Source organism: Strix uralensis, chromosome 12, assembly GCF_047716275.1.
Source record: "Strix uralensis isolate ZFMK-TIS-50842 chromosome 12, bStrUra1, whole genome shotgun sequence".
In the NCBI taxonomy this organism is placed as follows: domain Eukaryota; kingdom Metazoa; phylum Chordata; class Aves; order Strigiformes; family Strigidae; genus Strix; species Strix uralensis.
In genome coordinates this window covers 8,525,599-8,541,085 of record NC_133983.1, presented here as the reverse complement: position 1 = coordinate 8,541,085, position 15,487 = coordinate 8,525,599, and the positions used below count along the sequence as shown (strand labels likewise).

General features: G+C 39.0%; 1 protein-coding gene across 1 annotated transcript in view; it reads left to right on the top strand.

Moving 5' to 3' along the window:
- The window catches only part of NKD1 (NKD inhibitor of WNT signaling pathway 1), a 114,583-nt gene extending 107,058 nt beyond the window's left edge, over positions 1-7,525 (top strand). The window contains exon 10 of the mRNA XM_074881783.1: positions 558-7,525. Coding sequence (XP_074737884.1) covers positions 558-1,132 — 575 coding nt within the window. The 3' untranslated portion in view covers positions 1,133-7,525. The remainder of the gene's footprint in view (positions 1-557) is intronic.
- The last annotated feature ends 7,962 nt before the right edge of the window (positions 7,526-15,487 follow it).

Genomic DNA, 15,487 nt, shown 5'->3' with positions numbered 1-15,487 from the left:
ACTTGTTTGTGTAGCTAAACTTGGAGGTGAGCCTAGGAAACAATCTTTACATCTAAATTATTAGGTTTAGTCTATGGGTGAGGCGAGGACTGATTTTTGGATGTTGGAGCTCATTCCCAAGATGATACCAGCACATATTTTGTACTCACTACTGACCCAAAAATAGGAGAATGTGGGTTCATACCTGGAATTTTGGCTTCTGTTCCCAAATTAAAGGGATTTGGATTTCCTCCCTTTCCCTGACCTCTGCCAAGATTTTACTATTCCACTCATGGTTATTTTGGTGAATTTCAGATAGATGATGACCAAGAGAAGGTAATGTAAAGACTTTTATACACACACACACATATAGTCACTCTTATATAGATCTGTACGTATATTTGTGTGTGTATTATTTACTAGTCAGAATTATTAAATGTAATTAAACTAGACAGCTATAATTGCATTCCCTTCCTTAGGAAGAATTCACTCTGCCGATAATGCTATCCCTGCCAACTACATTCTACTAATTAAAACTTTGAAATACTAGATGACTAACTCAGCTTGTTATTTCCTAGGATCTCCTCCAGCAGCTCAAAAACATGACCCACCAAGCAGAGTTGTAAATCAGACTAGATCCCGTTCTCATGAACCTGAAACCTTCCATGCTCACCATAGGAAATCTCAAGTGGTGGATACAAGCCACATCAATCTGGCTGAAAGTTCATACGCCAAGATTGCAGAAATCCAACAGAGGCTCCGGAACCAGGACTCAAACAAGCACTTTGTGAGGTCTCCCAAGGCCCAGGGCAAAAACGTTGCCCCTGTGCATCCTGGAAGGGCAGTCAGAAATAAACCTTTTCAAGGGGTGCCCATGCCAATGGCTTCCCCAAGTGCACGGGTGGGCCAGAATCTTCCGTACCTCCCCTTGCAATCTCAACAGGTTCACAAGAAGCATAAGCAGAGGGCAAAGGAGAATCACCAAATGTGCAAAACCTTCCAGTCTCCAGGGACAGTTGTGGAAAAGGAACATGTGAGAGACCTGCCCACAGTCATTTTATATGAAGGCCAAGTTGGACAAATGATACAAAGACATGAACACCACCACCACCACGAGCACCACCACCACTACCATCACTTCTACCAGACATAGAAGAGATCCCTCCAACATCCTCCAAGAATCATCCCATATGAAGGAAATGCGTTCTTGTGATATCAGAACTAAGGCATTATTATGATTAATATTATTGTTACTCCATTAATATTCAGCTAGCATATATTTTAGAGGTTATATGGAACTCTTGAAACTTACCCTATTTATATGTTGTGGAACTGCATAGCTTAAACACCTTGTGGATTTTATTTTATTTTTTTTTTAAAAGTGGCTTGTAAAACAGCAAACAGCCATAGCTTTTTGAGCTGTGATTTAATACAGGTCGTCAACGCACTTCTTTACAAGTACTACTTCCATTGTAGTAGGAAAGATACTTCAAACACTATTGCAGACATCTAGCTTACCACTCTGCTGTATGTCGGCTGATCGCACACAAGCCTTTTATCAGGGGAGCAATGTTCGAAGGGTTGGACTCCAGAGATACTCAGAATAATGGAAAATACAAACAGCTGCTACCTCTAGTATTATTCAGATTTTATTTTCTTTTTATTGATTGTAATGTGCTACAGGGGGGGAATTTTAATATACTGCATTCATGTAGCCTGTTTGTGTTCACATCCTTTCAGATTATCTTATAATTACAAGAAAATATTAGCTATACTTGTCAACGGAGCTACATGTGTACGACTTACACGTTTATTTTCTTGGAGATTCTTCACTGACACAGTACAGTCTGTTATATACTGGGTAATATTTAAATATACTTCTTTTATTTTTGGTTTTTCTCTTGCTTACTCTCCCTTCTGTTTGGGGTAACCATTTGAAAAGAGGAGGATGTGAAATGGGGTTTTCAAAAGCATCACTAGACTTTAGTGCTTGGGCCGTAAGTATCATTCATGGGGGGTTGAGAAGGAGAGGGGTTGTTTGGGGTTTTTGTTTTGTTTAAATCCACAGTTCTTTGTTTTGAGAAAGAATTGAGGAAAATATACTTTCTCACTTTAAATGTTGGCAAATATATATAAAATATAAATATAAATATATATATATAAATATGCACACTCTCAGGTACATTTTGTTGTGTTTTAGAAATCTGTGGTTTGAATATTAACATTATAATATTTTTTTTTCCACAACAGTGACTTTTTAGAAACATATGCCGTGGCATTTTCTTAGATGCCTCCAATTTAAATTTCCCCAGCACCTACCAAGTTGTGCTTTTCCCATTTTAGAGACAATTCAACATGTAAAAAAATATCATTCACAATCATTCTGGCCTCTTCTACTTTTTCCTTATTAAAGGGCTTCCATTCCATGAAGGAGAATGAGACCATACTCACAAGACCTTACTGGCTACTGAGAAATTTGAAGGTCAAAAGCAAATTGAAAAAGTGAAAAAAAGGGTCAGTACATCAAAGTTTTACTTTCTGTGGGGCCCAGATTTATAATACATTCAGCTGGGTTTTGTACAGATCACCATTTTGCAGGTAGAAAGTGACTGAAAAACACCTACGTTGCTTTTGGAACATTAAAGTAGAGAACTCCTCACATTATTGTTCTATAAACATATTTGCTTTTGGTTTCAATTATTTTAAATGTTGTGGTATTTTGTCTATAGTATATATTATAAAATGTAACTATCCCACATTGTTATAAGCCCTTTGTGAGTAGGGTATTTTTTTTCTGACTAGAGTTTTGATCAATCCAAAATGGGGTATTACTTTACTGCTGACCAGTTTTAGAGGGATGTCCTTTCTAAGAACATGGAGGCATCAACTTTTAAAGAAAAGTGGAAAGCCTTGCCTTCTTGTGGAATTGGAATAGAATCACTGCTTCATGGTAATTAGGTCCATCTCTTGTATCCTTGGATCAGCAGTTGTTTAGACTTACTGTCCTCTTTAAAAAATCTGGTTTATTTTATTTTTTTTTTAGCTGTCAACAGTGTGTTCTGTTAAATCTAAAAAAAATGTTTTTAAAATGTGTTTGATCTGTGTGACAACTATACTGTTCTGTTTATTTTTAAAATTCCTAAAGTCCGAAAATATTTATATGCAGAATTTTCTGTATTAAAAATATGAAAAGGCCACAAATTTGGATAGTTACCACTGAGTTGTTCTAGTCTAAGCCTTTTTTGCTGCTTGTGTATCATTCTTTTTCAATGTATATATAATTATGGACTGAAAAAAAAAAAGGCATTTATATGTCTAGTAGAAGGAATAAGCTTATTTATATTATAGTGTTAACAAAGTCTGATGTATTCAAGTGACTTATGTTATACCGCATGCAAACACACCAGTGTACATTCCATCTAAGAAGGGATGCCATGCTATTTGTTTTCAATAAGTAATTCAAGCTGTTCTCTTTTCAGTAGAGCATCTGCCAGAAAGTCTGGGAGGTGGGAATTGTTTCTTGGTCAATTTTTTTAATGCAGATTTTTTCTGTAAACCAGAAGACGTTCTGGAAAACTAGAGTGCTTTCAGAACTGTGGGTTTTTCTAAGAAAGGGCAGCAAAGGGGCATAAATGCTCTTTCACCCAAAGATATTTTGCTGGAAAAGATAACAGCACCAGTTACAAAATCCCATCTGATTGAAAAGTGTGCAGTACTAGCTGTGACAAGTGGACTCTGAAATGTAACACAACTGACCATTGGTTAAAACCTTGCATTGATTTGGTTTGGTTTATTATATTTGGAGATTCGAAAGACAAATTTTACCTTGCGCAGATTCTGTGAAATACAAATACATTTTAATAACGTGGCATCCCCATACTAAAACTTTACACCAGCCATGTATGAACATACAGTATCTAAATACTGTGTTGCAGTTGTGTTACGTGCATTAAGTATGAATAACATGTAGCACAGTTTCTTTTCACAGAACCTTAAATTTCCGTATCTTTTAAAAATGTTTGCTTTTCAGTATTTTGTATAGTAAATATAGATGGTTTTGACTAAATACTTTATTTATTTAACAGCAAAACTGTGCCAAGAGAACCCCCTGTTAATTAAAGTTTTACTAGTTCAGAAAGTATATTTCCTTCTTCTTGTTGTGGATTTCAGGGGCTTATTGCAATTGCTGTCAGTGCTTGCAGATCCCACTGATGAAAGAGCTTGCATTAACATTTTTGGGAACAGGATCAGGCCATAAGGTATGGACTGGGTATGCTTTGGTTTTATATATAAACTATCAAGTTTCAAAGGTAAATTTCTTGTCCCCTACTGTTATACCTGTGTTGTGTAACTGATTTTTCAGCTTGTTAATTCTGAAAACTTTAATATATATATCTGTGTATATATATATAATTTTAAGTTGCTCAAAACTGTGGCTAAATCAAAATTTAAAATAGATTAGTTTCTGGTTAAACAAAACATTTCATTCCCAAGGGAAAAAAAAATCAGTTGAGTGTATTATTACTATTTAAAAGTAAAATGGAGCGGCATGAAGTCATTTCAAATGAAAACTCCAGCCTTTTAACTTATTTTTTCTGTTTTTACACAAAGCAATTCAGCAAAGTGGAAGATGATTCCAAAATTTGCACTATTTGCTGAAAAAATTTCAAATGAAAAATTTTGCTTACCTCTACCAGCTGCAATTTTTGGGAAGCCAGATTTTTGAAAAGGATTGCTAAGATCTTCTCACAACTTCATGACCACCCAATACAAAGTAAACTAAGCTAAGGATAGTGAAGTAAAATCTCTGACCCAGTGAAATCTCTGGTGAGACTGCCAGATTCCCACTGGCTTCAGAGTGCCTATAATTTCATTCCAGGAATGTGGGTTTGAAGTCTACGTAATGTTCAGACAGTGATTTCAGTATTTATTTTTTATGCATCTTACTGCTGATGGCTTTGTAGTTGCTAATATTAAATGGAAGTTTACTGTAAGAGATCAAGCTGGTAAATTAATTAAGATTAGCAGCAAATACTGTGCTTTATACTCATGTCACTGGAGGACCTCAAGGCACTTCCAAATGTCTTTGAAACATCCACACGTCATTTAGTCGCTGTTAGAAATTAAGACCCAGTTCTGCCCTTGGATCATGAAGTACAAGTTCTCCTGCCGTATTGGCAGACCAGCCCCTTAAGGCCATACCAAATTAAAAAGCCACATATATGACCTCTATAGCTGCCTTCCTACTCTAGTCATCATGAGCACAGAACAGCAAAGTACAGCTGGAGAAGTACCTTAAAGGTGTATGTGTGTGTGTGTATATATATATATATGTATGTGTATATATATATATGTGTGTGTGTGTGTCCTCTGGTAGGAGTTAGTGAATGGCACAAGATGGATTCTGACAGAGGTGGTCTTTTATAAAGGGATAAGTACTGTGTATGCTCAACACTCTACAAGTTGCCACATAAATATACTGATATGATGAATGCTTACTGTTCTCCATCTGTCATTGTGTATGTCAATTATTGAATGACAGATTTCATTTGTATTCCAATTAACAGGAAAGTTAGGCCCCTTGGGGCCTAGATTATACTTGAGAAAAATTCATCATGCTAGAAAATTTGAAAAACATTCATCATAATTTTTGCCTGGAGTACAGGCAAGAATGTTCATGTTTGGAAATGTGTCAGCTAATCAAGCCTCACCTTTAATTACCTTGATGCAGTTCATCAAGATCTGAAAATATGTTTTCAAACATGACTTATTCATGGTTTTGCTGGGAAGCAAGTCATATTCAACATCCTGTTAGTTGTCAGACTTTTTTTTAAATGTACCAAGCAGAAACATGTTTGAAAATCCATAAAATAAAAATTGAACTTAAATGTGTTTTCTAAATAGCTTCTGGAAGAAGATTTCTCTTATTTTCTAATGCATTTAGCAGCAAAACCAGCCTCAATTTATCACATATTAACTTATTTTCTTTGCATATTTGACAGATGTTCAGTTGATCTGACTTGGAAGGGACTGTTTTGGGATTTTTTTTTTGGCTTGTGTACATTTAAAACATGCTCAAAATGGGCTAAAAGGAACAGATGTAGAAAAGCAAATAATTTTATATTGAAATTATTCAGTAGACATTGAACTGCATCTTATTTGAAGTTTGGATTATAGTTATTAAATAATGATGTTTTCAATGCTGCTTTAATTTACTTTTATATTTCTATATAATTCTAGATAATTCAATCCTACTGAGCTAAAATGATAGAAATTATATGGATGAGGTCTTCTAATTTCTTAATTTTAAAATAGCAGGACTTTAAGGCCTATTCAGATGGATTACTGTGAGGGTTAGAGCTGTGAAGAAAGACTGGCAAGGGAAGGATGGAAAGATTTGAGAAGTGTAGGGATAGCACAGAACTGTCCAACAGAGGGGTGGGGGGAGATGGACAAGAGGCAGGAAAATACTGTATGGAGAAGCTATATTTGTATTACTTTTTTGAATCTCTTATGGTACATTTAATGCTCATAAACCAGCAATAGTAGTTCACAAATGCTTTTCACTAGGAAAGCTTGAAAGAATTTCTAGAAGAGGTCAACCTCCAGTGTGCAGTGGGAGGCGCAAGGGAGGAAAGCTGTAGATAATTGGCACAAGGGCTGTGGCAGAATAAGAAATGATGCCCTGGTTTCCTGAGTCCCTGTCCAAGTTGAGGGAAATTTTTCCAGAAGCGGAGGTGTTTCTACAGTTGTTTTCAATATTTAGAATCAGTTCTTTTTCTGTTTGATTCCAAACACGCGTAAGTTGGTCAAATGTTGCCCAAAGCTTCGGTGTCTGTCCTGATTTTCTAAACACTAAGCACTAACTATGCCTGTGAAATCTACTGACACAAAGTATAATCTTTATATCACAAGAAATGGCAGACTGGACCTATCGGCTGTCTCATCAGCCTAGTATTTCGGGGCCTGAGAGTAGGAGGTTCCAGAAAGTTCACAAGAATGTTGAAGGCATAATGTTAAGAGTCTTCATAAATTTAGCAATGGGCAAACACTAATAATATCAGGCATACTGGTAATTACGGTGCACTGTGCTTTCTGTTTTTCATGACATGCCTATGAAGTGGGGTTTGTGTTTTCCTTTGAGTGCCTGGTCCATATAGACAAAGCAGCCTGTAATTGCTACCAGCTAAGAGATGTACTCTTTTGGTGAGCCAGTACTTTGTGGTTGAAGGTATGGGATTCAGATCCTTCTGGTGCTGAGTGCTTATTCTTGCACTTAATCCTTCCCATTGTGTTCGATTCACAAAGTATAGCACATAGAGGCTTTGTGAATTTTCTAATAAAACACCGAACAAACTGGGCCAAATTTGTCTTCAGCTTCACAAATGGAAGCCAGAAGAGCCCCGTGCATGTCTTGGAATTTGGACCTTCAAATGCAGTTTGATATATGAGTCATCATTTTTTCTTGTACTAATTTCAGATATTTGATAAGCTCTTTTTATGGTTTACAAGTTTAAAAAGACAAATAAAACTTTGTAGATTAAAACATTGGTTTGGAGGTTGTATTTTGTCCTCACTGAAGTTCTGTGAATGGTCTTTTTCTGTGGGCTTTAGCTTAAACCTATAAAGTGACTTTGGAGTGGGTGTTTATAGTTTTTCGCTTGCTTGTTCGCAGGATAAGACTGTTGATAGATGAATAAAGTGCCACTTGAGGTTGTTAACAACCAGGACTGGTAATGCTAGTTCAACTAAGATAAACAGTGAAATGCTATGGCAATTAGCATTAAGGTCTCACTTGGCCAGTGCTGATTTTTAAAGTCATAGATACGGTGCTTTATAGATACCCATGGCCATGGGGTCTGGAGCTATTTATTCCATCCTTGCTCAGGGCATCCTTGCATACTCAGCGTGCCATTAAGAAGCAGGAGTATGAAAACTGTAATGTTCCAGTCCAAAGCAATTAACCCTCTCACCCTGCAAGGAGTGGAGGGGAGGAAAAGCTCAATTAGAGACTCGAAGTTTCCAGTAAGTGCAAAAGTATGAAGGGAAGCAGAAAGCAGCACTGTGGGCCTCACATTCCTCCTGTCTCTTTACAGCCTTCTCAGGGAATATTTTTTACTTTTCATGTCTATAATCACAACTTCTTGTTGTTTGAGTATGCTGTCTGTTAAGGCCATAGTCCTCAATGGCTCTGCACATGTGACTTCCACGGGTTTCAATGGAAACTTTGTGCACTTTACTGGATCAGCAGATGTAAACAGAGGTACTTGAATTTGCACTCGCTTGGAATCAGGACCCTGGGGCACTTATAGCTTGCACTGATCAGGGACAGGTTTTTATAAGAATTTTCCTGGTCTAATAAATGGATGCTAAAATCAATTAATTTAAAGATTACAACCTTGGCAGCTTAGCAATCTGAAATATGGAGTAATTTTAGCTATTGATTATGAATTGAAGGAGTAAGCCATAGTGTTTTCAGGAGTGCGGCAAGACTTCCATGCCTTACTCTGCTAAAAAATCATCACTGCAACCCCTTTCTTTATGACTGAATCATAAATTCAGCATTCACAAGATACTATGTGTCCGCTGATCTTTCTAACAACAGTTAATGAAGTTTATTTTACTTGGAGCTTTTGTTCATATAGATACTGCTTTTATTGCCCACAAATGTGGAGGAAATCCTCTGAACAGCAGACCTCACCATGAGCCTCCTGCATGCCCTGTTACCCACCTCCCCAAGGATGTGCAGGATGGAGTCACTCCAAAGCAATGGTCTGAAATTTCTGCTTCCAGGCACACAAGAGGTATGTTCCCTATGTCTGTAACCCTGACACAGTAAATTGAGGAGCCAAAGTGATTCTGAGGCAAGTAACTGTTTCTTTTCCTCAAGAGGGGCATCAGTGTCTCATACTGCCTAATCACACCCCTCAAAGCCAGTTTCTGTGGATGCTTTGGGACATGGGACAAGCAGATACTCACACTCAGTAAGGCCTTAGATTCCAAAATGCTCTTCCATCCCTTTAGTCAGTGATAGGAAACGTTTGGAAAGATGTCACCGTGAAAAGAACTTGAGCAAGACAATTTTTTGCTGTTGACTCTCTGCTGTGCCCTTTCATGGGTTTAAAATCCACTTATCTGAAAGTGTGCAGTTACATTTTGTCCTTTTTCATCATTTAAATGCATCTTCTTGATCTGAAGAAATAAAAGCAATTTAAAAAATTAGAGATTTTGTTTTCATATGTGCTGCCAAGTCTGATACTGCAAAGTAACTGCTGAATTGGCACAAGCAGTTTGAGAGAGCCAGCAGATTTAGGAAGGGAGAAGATAAACCTTATTATGTTTCTTTGCCAAAGGAGAAAAGAAACGATATTGACTTAAATGTGGGAAATTTAAAAGGGGCCATATGTTCTCACTTTGTGCTTTGTTTCTAATAGATAGACAGAAATCTTTGAAGTGTGGATTGGCACAGTAGGGTGCATGCTTCTGTAGAGAAAAGATGCTAAATGGGGAGGATGTGAGGGGGCACATGAAACTCTATTAGCCATGCAACAGCAAAGAGAGAAAGGCAAATCCAATGATAATGTACATCTGTTTCAGGGAATTTATAAGCTTTGAACATTTTTTATGTGCAGATAAGTGGATCCTTTTCTTACCATAACTTAGAACTTCAAAGCAGATTGTGTGGATAATGCAAATTGCTGAAATATGAGATTTTCCTACAAAGAGGTTTCCAAAAAAGAAAAAAAAAAAAGAATTAAGGCTAATTGATGCCACAGTCTTTTATGTACAGTGTAAAAACTCTACAAAAATTGATTTTTATGAACTAAGAAATTGATGAAAAAATATTGAAGTCTGCTGTTTGCGTTCAGGGACTGTAGTTTAAAACTGAGGTTCTGTGAATTAAACATTTGTCTCCGATATCACTATAGCAATATTGTAACATAAATTAAGATACGTAGCCAAGCTGTAATTGTATCAAAGTCTGCCATGTTATAGGAATGTAAAACTCATGAGTGTGGCATGATATGCAGCACCTGATGTTAACATCACTGTCAATGTAGAGAAGCAGGAGGTTCTAGGATATGAGAAAAAATGATTACAAGAGACAAAAACTAATGGGGGGGAGACAGGAGGGGGAGGATACTGATATGGTAAATCTTGGGAGTAGATGAACCTATAACGTCTTAACTGCTCAGAAAAATTAGTTGCTGTCTGAACTGGGGGTGGTTACGGCCAGGCTTGGGGTTGCTGGCTGCATTCCAGCTGGGAGATATGAATGTCACAGCTGAAAGTGCAAGGCTTTGACACCCTGTGTGAGAAATGACAGAAGCAAAGGGATTTTGAAGACACTGATTTAATGCACGTAGTGCAGAGGTGCATTCCCTTCCTCTGTTGGCAGACTCAGACTATAAAGCCAGTTTTGTATTTCTTCCTGCGCTGTGACTGCTGGGCATAGGGGTGCTAAGGCTCATCTTGATGCTAAACACATAGGCAACCAGAAGTGGGAGCTCACGCCTCATTGCTGAGTTTTTCCTCAAGTTTTGACTTCAACTGCCAGCTTGGCATCTTCAGTAGATGTTTCTTTCCTGCACTTCAGTCTGAACAGGCCATAACAGCCTCAGTCCTGGATTTTTTAATTCCTAAATCCTTGCACAGTCTTGGTCACTGTCTGTCATGGCAGGAGATCTTGTGGGGAAAGTGCCAGGCCTCGATACCCTGAAATACCTTTCATACTTTTGCGACACATGTTCATGTCCGGGACTTGTTCTGCCCCAAACCCACCTTAGCTGAGGTGGCCTCTGCAGAACCTTCCAGAAAGTCACCTGCAGATTCTGTGGAGGCCAGCTCAGCTGAGGTGGGAAGCGGCAGTTGCTGCCACCACAGCCCCTGGGCAGCACCAGCTCTGCCCCCTTACCTCATGCTGACGGTGACTCAAAATGCCTCCCCCTCCCCCTGACAGGTATGATTGCCCTCAAAAGGGTAGATTTTTTTTTTTGCATTTTAGCTTTGGAGGGTGGCCCTGTGATGGGATGAGCGCAGTGAGGCTGTGGGATCCATCCCCATGCAGGCAGTGTTCCCCTAACCGCAATTAAACAAAACTCCCATGAGGTAATGAAACAGTTTACCTCATGATTTGGACCAATAGTTAATGTTTTAGGCAATCAGCAACGGTCCTGCCTTTAGACACCTTTAGCAGGTGCTGTTTGGGTTGATTAATCAGGCAAAAGTCTGGCCTCCAGCCGCGATGGCAGCCCACCCGGCCGTTCTCCCCAGGGTGAATGAAGGCCCTCTCCCAGTGCCACTCCATCTTTCCAGGCTTGCAGTTCATCGGTAAGCCCAGGCCACGCTGGCAGAGGGTTAAACTTGAGACAATCTCACCTAGTTTGTTTACAGTCGTACCCCAACAGCAGGGATAGGGCAGTAGGCAGCAATGTTGAAAAGAACAGCTGTATGCCATCAGTCTAAAGATAGAAACATGAAGCATGCGGACTAATTAACTTCCCAAGTGGCAGTGTACAAAGTGTACAGACCAAACAGAACAGTGCCTTCTGCTTGTTTTGATCAACTCTGTTTCTATCACTTTGATGAAAATAACCACTTGATTTGTCGCTCCCTGTGGCTGCCAGGGGATCCCTCACACCCTGTGTTCTCAGACAGTCTTGTTCTGTCGATGCCGCCCTCATGGTGACTGGTGCAGCCTGGACACGGAGCCATTTCATAACCAGGGAGTGACTGCAACTTCTGTTGTCTGCAAGTGGGGCCTGTCAGCAGTGCTGGCTGTCACAAAAAAAAAGCGTGAAAACATTCAGAACTTTTGAATTTACTTTCCTGATTTTTTTTTTTCCCCAGACAGCTATAATATTACACACTTTCACCCTAAACAGGGTGAAGTGGGCATGTTCTGACCAGCTTAGCACAACAGTATGAACTTTAGTTTTTTATTTTTCCTTCTCTGATCTTCCAGTCATTTCTTTTTTCCTTCAGGGGGCCCCAGCTGACTCTTCATTAGGTCAGTCAGCTTGCTTCTTAGCTGGTTTGTAGCTCTGGTAACTTTTGATGGAGAGTGCATATGAGCCAGAACCCCCTTCTTCTTCAGCGTTCTGAATAGAAAATTACCTTAAGGATAAACATGAAGAAGAAAATTAATCTGAAAACCATCTTCCACATAGAAAATGAATTTGTGATGTTTCAAAGTCTCTTATGCTCCAACAGGACTCAGAACGGACACTTTGGGGCAGTAATCCCATGAACTGCTCTAGCAAGTTTGAGAGAAAGTCTTGGCTGTAGTTCTGCAGCAGGTTATAAATTGTAAAGCAGAAGGGCTGTGACAGGTTTGAATCTCCTTTGCTTGTAATGATGCTCAGAGCCTGAAAGATGAAAATTCTGAGTGCGAAGAGATGCTCTTTCTTCTATGTGTAATAGTCAGCTCTAAGTTTGCATTGCTAAGCTGCTTCAATTAGAAGCACAGGGCTGACTTCAAATTTTATTTTATTACAGTACAGTTTCCAGTGAACTCTGGAATTTAAATTTAACTCTATTTTAATTCCACACTGCATCTCTCAGCTGAAACCTTGAGTTTTTAGACCTTTCTTTCTGAAGCATTCCTGGTTTAATCTTTTAACAGTCCCATTTTTCATTCTTTGAGATCTACATGCTCAGCCCACACTTGTTTAACTGCTATCCACACTAACAGACTCCTTGAGGGAATTATGAATTAACAAAGCTACATCTTCATGCAAGGGAGACCTGATGTCCTGTAAGCTGTCAGGCCTCACTGTAACGTACAGAACATATTGTCAAGGCTGCTGTACTGTTGACGAATCAAATAAAGTGACTGCTACTCTTTACAGTAAGAGCCTAAATTGCTTATGTATTTTATCATGATTGAGTTTCATATCTCTACTCATAGAGCGTTAGACCCAGTTAAGTCTTTAATCATTTTGTTTGATATAGTAGTACTTCAATTAGCAATAAAAGTATCAGCTCTAATTTGCTGTATTGGCCACTTACAGTAGATTGATTTTTTTAAAAAATTTTTTTTCTCTAGATTGATTTTTTATTTTTTAAATTTTTTTTCTCTTCCTTTTTCACTTACTGCTGAAGGAGTTTACACATCTAGTTCCTCCTTCTGAGCTCCTTAGGTAAGGAGACTAGTGTGTAGATAATATTTTTAGGTTAAAGGGTGTAATAGTTCAAAGTGCAATAGCACTTCTTAGGTCTTTAAAGATACATGAACTGGTTTTCCTCCTTAATTGCAACAATTAGTGCAATTGGGGAGAGATAAATGAGAGTCTGACATTACAGTTGTACTATCTACTACAGCTGTAGTGCCAAGCAAAAAATACAACATACCCCTTGTTTTCTGGAAGGTTTCAGAGACGTTGGAACGATTTGACAGAAGTGCTCGGGTCACTGCTGTGTAATGCTTGTTATCTGCCACTGTGGAGGAAATGGACCAGTTTCCTTAACAAGGGTTACAGCTACATGAGATCAGTTAATTAGGCTACTAGTGAACCGGTTTATTTATGAAATTTCCAGAGATCATGATGCCTCGTAAAGGTCCCAAATCTGCACTAAATAAGTATTACCAAAATAGGCAATGTTAGCAGGTACTTTAGCTTAGCATTACAGTTTTGGCAGCAGCCAGTGCTGCATGTGTTTAAGGGATGTGATAAAAAAACTGAGCATTGAGAAGTTACTTCTCAAGGCTTCTCAGCAGTCAGAGCTTGTCTTGAGGCCTGCAGCAAACTGGTGATCCTGACCTTTCCAAAACTCCCAGTCCCTTGTGCTGGGTGATAGTCTTGCTATTATAACTCTGATGATTCTTTTTGCCCTTATTGACTGCACACTATTTAGCCTTCTACTTTTGTTAGTGGTTGTATTTTAGTCTTCTAGTAGGGGGTGGGATTTCAGGCAGGGAGGAGGGGATTGCTCTTTCACTTGGGGAGCTATCGAGTGTGGTCCAGCGAGATGTTGGGGTGTCAGAGTGTCCTGGCAGGACTGCAAGGAGGCTGCGAGGAGTGCAGGAGGAGCAGAAGCTGCAGCCTAGCTGCAGGGGGCTACAGACCCTGTTTCCAGACCTCTGCAGCTCAGAAAGTCCGGGGCCTGGCTGAAACCATGTCTGGAAATAAGGCCCATTCAGACTGGGAAAGTTCCCTAGCCTGAATGCATTGATACTGGTAGAGAAGTGTACTGCTGCTGCTACAGACAAAGGCATAGTTTGTGTTGGGATGCAGGCATCTTAAACTGGCATAACTGCTGCTTGAGAATTTAATCTGCTTCTTTTACCTTTCCATCTCTAGTCTGCCACTACACAGCTTTTACAAAACTGAGAAGGGCTTCTTGCGGCTGAGTTGGTACTGACAACTGTTTCTTTAAGAATAAGCTAATGCTTAATGGGAGTATTTATGGTGATTTGTGATTTGACCAGGCCTTATTTTGGGCTCAAGAAAAAAGGAGGATAAATATGGCTTATAGATGGTGTGCTTTTCAGTGTTTGGCCTGGGGAACAAAGGGAACATGCGGGATTTCCCCTGGCTAATCCTTATGCCTCCAAACAACTCTTTTCAACAACATCTGATAGGTAGCCTGAAAAAGGTGCTGTAGTATGGTACTTGGGTGCTAGCAGCAAGGGGGGGTGAAAGGAAGTGAATGTGATGCTGCTAAACAGTTCTCAATAATGTACAACCTTTAAGCACAGCAGAGCACTAAATTGTTGTTATATTTCTATTGCTATAAGTGACATATAAATAACATTGTGAACATTTTTTCTGTTAAATGTTTTAATCCCAGCACTCTTGGCCAGCTAATAACAAGCAAAACCAGAAAGATTCACATGTGTCTTAAAGATCAACAGACAGTCCTGTAAGAGAGACTGAGTCAGTACTTTGACAAGGAGGGAATCTCACTGGAATAATGTTGAAAGCGGAGAGCAGAATAACAATGAGTGTCGGGAGCACTGAGTCTACAGAGGAGTTGAATGCAGAGGGCAACAGTGACAGAGACTGAACTCCAAAAGGCAGAAGTAAAAAGGTTAAGTCACACACACAACTTCATACAGTCAGAAGGTGCTGCAGAAATCTGCCAAATCTGTCAAAAAAACCCTGTACTAACAATGGTATTTTTAGACAATATCATTCTCCTCAAAATCCGCATTAATTCACGAGTTTCTTTTTTTTCCTGACACTCAAAATATCTGCTGGAAAACCTGTTCCGTTCTTCCACAAGTGCCTGTCAGCCAAGGGATAGGACTGATGCTCTGAGGCTTCCATTTTCAAACCTGGCATATTTCAAGAGCCACCTCTGAAAACTCAGTGCTCTTTGATCAGAGGCATCCATTTTATTTGGTTGGCTCTAGCAGCCCAGGTAATTTTTCCTGTTCGGTTATTATAAGATCTCAACTATGCTACAAAAAGAAGCATTTTTAAGCACATTGTGTTCATTTTTTTTTTCAATCTAATGGGTATTTTGTTTGTATAGACAAAAAGAACACAATATAACCATATGC